Source organism: Mus pahari, chromosome 15 (assembly GCF_900095145.1).
Source record: "Mus pahari chromosome 15, PAHARI_EIJ_v1.1, whole genome shotgun sequence".
Classification (NCBI taxonomy): domain Eukaryota; kingdom Metazoa; phylum Chordata; class Mammalia; order Rodentia; family Muridae; genus Mus; species Mus pahari.
The window spans coordinates 8,675,847-8,680,846 of record NC_034604.1 but is presented as its reverse complement, the minus strand read 5'-3'; the positions used below and the strand labels follow the sequence as shown (position 1 = coordinate 8,680,846).

Sequence of the window (5,000 nt, the reverse complement as noted above, 5' to 3'; positions counted from 1 at the left end):
TGCTCATCATCTTACACCCAGACATGTGAATTCTTGTGTAATTTTGGGAACTCAATTACATAATACAAGCAATAAACCAAATCCACAACACCGCATAGCCAAGACATATACATATACAGGCCACATCACGACACACATATGCACGCACGCACGCACACTCAAGACATTTCAGAGGCCCAGTTGCTCACTCTATTTCTTTCAAAAGTCCCAAGGTTCTGAACTTTTCAGGACTCTGTGGGTTCTGGAGGAATGTGGGGCTGTTTCTCACTGGGCCGTGCTGCCTGTCAGAATTCTTGTCAGCAAGTTAAGCCTCTGTAGTCATGGGGACAAGAGACCCTGTACCTCTGTTGTACTGGAGCATCATCCTTTTCAGAAGCCCCATCCATTCAGTGCTGGGGCTCTAGTCATGTCCCTAGTTAAGTTCTGATCTAAAGCCAAAGCATCCCTGACAACGCCTTACATAGCTCAAGGACATCAGGACGTCACTGTACTTAATACCGCATCAAATCAGTGTGGCCAAGGCGTTGTGACCAGTTAACAGCATGGGGTTCTGCTGTCTGCCATGGAACCTCCACCAAGGCACGCAGGATGGCTGGTGTTGCCATGCTCTGTTGGAGAAGCAGCTTGTCTTGGGTGGGAACAGGTTGGTATATGTGTCACACTCTATAAGGCACTTGGTGGAAAAGGCAGTACTCACTTACAAAAAATGTATTAAATATGAGTGCAAATTACAGGCTGGGGCTTATCTTGCATGAATGGGACCACAGAGTCATTCCGATATCTTCAACGTGCTCTTGTGTGCATGTATACACACGCACACACATGCACACACACACACACACACACACACACACACATCTTGCAACACTCACAAAGGTAACTGAAAGAGCAGGGGGACAATTGGAAGTGGTGAGCTGAGGCCTGGCAGTTTGGCAGAGTGCACAGCTCATCCTTGTACATACTCATCTTTGAACCTCTCTACCAGGGGTTCAGAGAGAGCTAAGAGTATGGGAAATGCAGATGAGCCACCTCCAGATAAGACCTTTCTGGAAAATGCTCAAAACTGTAACAAATCTCTCCGGGACTGCCCACCTCCAACCTCTGCGCATTAACTACGTGCCTATGAACTAAAATGGATGCAGGGAATCCAAAGGAGAATTCTCAGGAGAAATAAGAGGTCTGGTCCCCTGAGTGACCACACAGGCATGGTCTCAGCTGCTGATGCACACTAGGTGGTGACAACAACCCTTGATTTTTCTTAAGCCTCTGACATTTGGGGGCTGTGGATTACAGCAAGAGTTAGCCCATGGGCACTAATACCAGACTCACTATAACCATATATTGGCTATAACAATGTTTCTTTTCTTTGAAGTTGAACCCAGGTTTCCACTACTGAGCTAGAGTAACAGCTAAATTGCCCAGGCTAGCCTCAGACAGACTCACTTTGCAGGCTAATCAGGCCTTGTGTTTTCAATCCTCCTGTGTCAGCTTCTTTAGCTACTGGGATTACAGGCCCACACCACAGGCCTGGTTGATTTTTCTGCAAATAGCTAATATGTATTTTAGACAGGAGCCACCCCCCTGCCTAAGTATCACTGGCTGGGAAAGGTATTTGGAAGAATTTAACTTATTTGGCAAGCAAAACAAGCAACAAAGTTAAGTAAGACCCTTAGGACTCACCCGGCGTGTGACAGTGGGGTCTCGCTCTGCCTTGGAAATGAGGTGCCCGAGGAGGGTGTTGGTTCTCAGAAACCGCAAGCGGATGTTGGTTGCCTTAGTAAACTCCCTCAGAGTGTCAGAGAAAGCAAAATTTTTTGCACCTGGACGACCATTTATCAAGGATACAACAATCTAAAAAAAGAAAGAAAGAAAGAAAGAAAGAAAGAAAGAAAGAAAGAAAGAAAGAAAGAAAGAAAGAAAGAAAGAAAGAAAGAAAGAAGGAAAGAAAGGAAGAAAGAGAAAGAAGAGAAAAGAAAAGCAAGGTACACCAAAGGAAAGTCCTTTGCTCAAAATGTAGCAGCAAAACACTAAAAGTAACAATGCCCCCAAAGCACCTGGCTCTCAAAGGAGCCCCGGGATGTGCTGAGGTCCTCTAGAACCCTGTTTATAAATCAGAAGAGTGTTGTTAATTCTTGATTCTACATTTAAACCTAGTCTCTGTGAAGATGTTTCTTCCTTAAACCTCTGTTCTAGCAGGTGGCTGTGGAGGGGAAACTATGAAATGTTGGAGAGCTACTGTTATGTCTGTAAACACAGCGACATGATTCTGTCCAGTGGCATCAAGGGAACAAGACTAACACAATCAACAGAGCAGTGGCCTCAACCTTCCTAACGCTGTCACCCTTTATACAACTCCATGTTGTGGTGACCCCAACCGTACAATTATTTCGTTGCTACTTCATAACTGTAATCTTGCTACTGTGAGGAAGCATAACAGAAATACCTGATATGCAGCCCCTATAAGGGGTCATTTGACCCTGGAGGTCGCGACCCACAGATTGAGAAACTCTGTTGTAAATGCTGTTGAAAATGTGGACAAGAACTATGGGCCAGGGTTTCATGTTTCCTCGGCTGATGAGATCCCAGCCTTGATGCTTTGACACATAAGCTGTTCACCGGCCAGCCGGTACTGGATAGAGCTACTTGAGTAAGATCTCACACTCCTAAGGAGAGTTGATTTGATAGTCTGTTTATATTCCTATATTCACCATTTCCATGGAGGTCTACCCTGGCTGTCCCCACCTCTTCCACCTCCGTGTTGGCTTACCGCTGCTGCCTGACAGCCGCACCGCCCCCCTCCCACCTCTCCTTAGTCTCACTGGAATCTGCATGAAGAGATGGGAGGGATGGGATCAACCCCACTTACCAGTGACCCACCCACCTTCTAAGTCTGTCACCAGAATTCTGAGATCTGTGGACCTTAGATCCCAAACTCTAACTTCCTGGGGAGAATCCAAGGCCCCAAACAGAACTTCCAACCCATTCTTGAGTCTTTGGTGTTACAGCCTCCCAAAGCTGATTACCTCGCCATTTTCCAGAGGCACGATACGGGAATACTCCGTGACACAGAGTGTCTGATCGTCCTGGGTAATGGCCATGTTTGCTTCTTGCCCAAACTGTTCTACACAATCTCTTGCAGAATCTAGGAAGGAAGTAATTGAACATTATCACATATAGCTTTCTCCTAGGCCACTTCAGATGCCATGTGTTTCCTTAGGGTAGATGAAAAGAGAAGAACCAAGAACTCCTATACTTCTAGTTGAAGGCTTAGGATAAAGTTTATAATTCATGAAAGCGAAATACCCAATTTTTCAGTTCGAGTACCCTTCAGGGACCGCAGTTGGAGATATGTTATTAACTCTTCATGTCTCGAGTAAGCAAAAGTGCCACTCCCCTGGATTCATCGTGTGGTCCTGAGAGACTTACATAGTTCAATAACAAAGAGAACAGGTTCAAAATAAGTAGCCTGGAGTCCAGGATTCTGAAGGATGGAGTTTGTTCCTGACTCCTCATAAAAGGAGAATGTAAGTCGCAGCCCACTTACAGGCGGCTCGCATCCGTTGGAGCAAAATTATTATAAAAGGAGTTGCAACCTTCATTCTGCATGTGTGCATGTGGGAGCCTTAGAATCAGCACATGCGTGACTGAGAAACTGGGCTCTTTTGAAAACAACTTAGAAGGTGCAAGCCCTACCTAGCCACACTGAGACACTCTTTTTAGAAAACTAAATCCATAGTCTTAAACAGTCCCAGATACTCAAAGCCCCTCGTAGCACAGAAGACAAGACTACTTACGAGCAAAATACTGCCATGGTGAGTAGGTGCTTCCAGAGTCTACAGATCTTTCCAGGACCCAAAGATCGGGGCGGGGAGAGTTTGCAAATTTGATTAAGATATAAGCCACATGGAAGAGCTAAAAAAGCAAGAGAGAGATACAGTTTGTCTGGACTGAGAGTATAGCTAAGTGGTAGAGAACTTGCCTAGCATGCAACAGGTCTTGGGTTCAATCCCCAGGACCACCAAAAGAAAAGATTAAAGTCACTTTGTGAATGACTTTGACTGTTTCTCTAAGGTGTTGATTCCCAAGGCTACAGGATGAAGATCCTGTTTCTGCCTGCATGGTGGACATTTTTGCTGAGGAGCAGTTTGTCCAGCTCATTCTCAAAATCAACCATTTTCCCTTCTCCTCTAAGGACATGTGGTCACTGGTCACACTGCTCCATCTTATCCATATCTAATGCCTGAATGTCAACCAGTCTGCACGGTCTCATTGCATCTATATATCAGAAGCCTGGTGGCGAGCACTAAGATTGTCGTGCTAAGTCCTCTGTGGAGCAAGAGCCAGCAGAACAACCCAGAGCTTCTCCTAGGAGCGCCAGAGCCTGTGGCTCCAGGTAGTGGAAAGATGAGAGCTGCAGCCTGAGACCTAGCAGCTGTTGTGGGTAGTGCCCTCTTCCCGTGCCACTCCCACCGCCATCCTCGCTTCCCAGATACTTTCCCTAGGACCAGTTTTCTTGTTTATTCTCATTCCCTGCCTAAGACCAGAATGATACAAACACAGGAAGAAATGAAGCTGGGCTCTGATCCTGTTCTCTTCACTGCTAATTCTTAAGCTGCAAGGTATAGCTCAGGGACGCCCAGCACTCCTTGTGGTTCACTCCCCTCTCCCCTTCCTAAAACAGTATCTGCTTTGCAGTTTGAGTTCTACAGTTCTATTGTCAGGTCACCAAATTGGTGATTCTGTATCCGAAATTTCAACCAAGGATCAAAAATGTTGGGGTGGAGGTTCTCACATCATTCTTGTCTGTAGTTCCTAGGCAATGCAGGATGCAACAAGCACCCACATCAGATTAGATTAGAAGTCGTCTGTAGCTGTGCAGTGGTGACACACGCCTTTAATCCCAGCACTTGGGAGGCAGAGGTAGGCAGATCTCTGAGTTCGAGGCCAGCCTGGTCTACAGAGTGAGTTCCAGGACAGTCAAGGCTATACAGAGAAACCCT

At 46.0% G+C, this 5,000-nt stretch overlaps 1 protein-coding gene across 1 annotated transcript in view; it reads right to left on the bottom strand.

The window, feature by feature from the left end:
* Lama3 (laminin subunit alpha 3) overlaps positions 1 to 5,000 on the bottom strand; it is a 240,668-nt gene that overhangs the window by 173,627 nt on the left and 62,041 nt on the right. The window contains exons 3-5 of the mRNA XM_021215025.2: positions 3,795 to 3,912; positions 3,024 to 3,142; positions 1,681 to 1,851 (exon numbers count right to left, since the gene is read on the bottom strand). Of these exons, the coding sequence (XP_021070684.1) occupies positions 1,681 to 1,851; positions 3,024 to 3,142; positions 3,795 to 3,912 (408 nt within the window). The remainder of the gene's footprint in view (positions 1 to 1,680; positions 1,852 to 3,023; positions 3,143 to 3,794; positions 3,913 to 5,000) is intronic.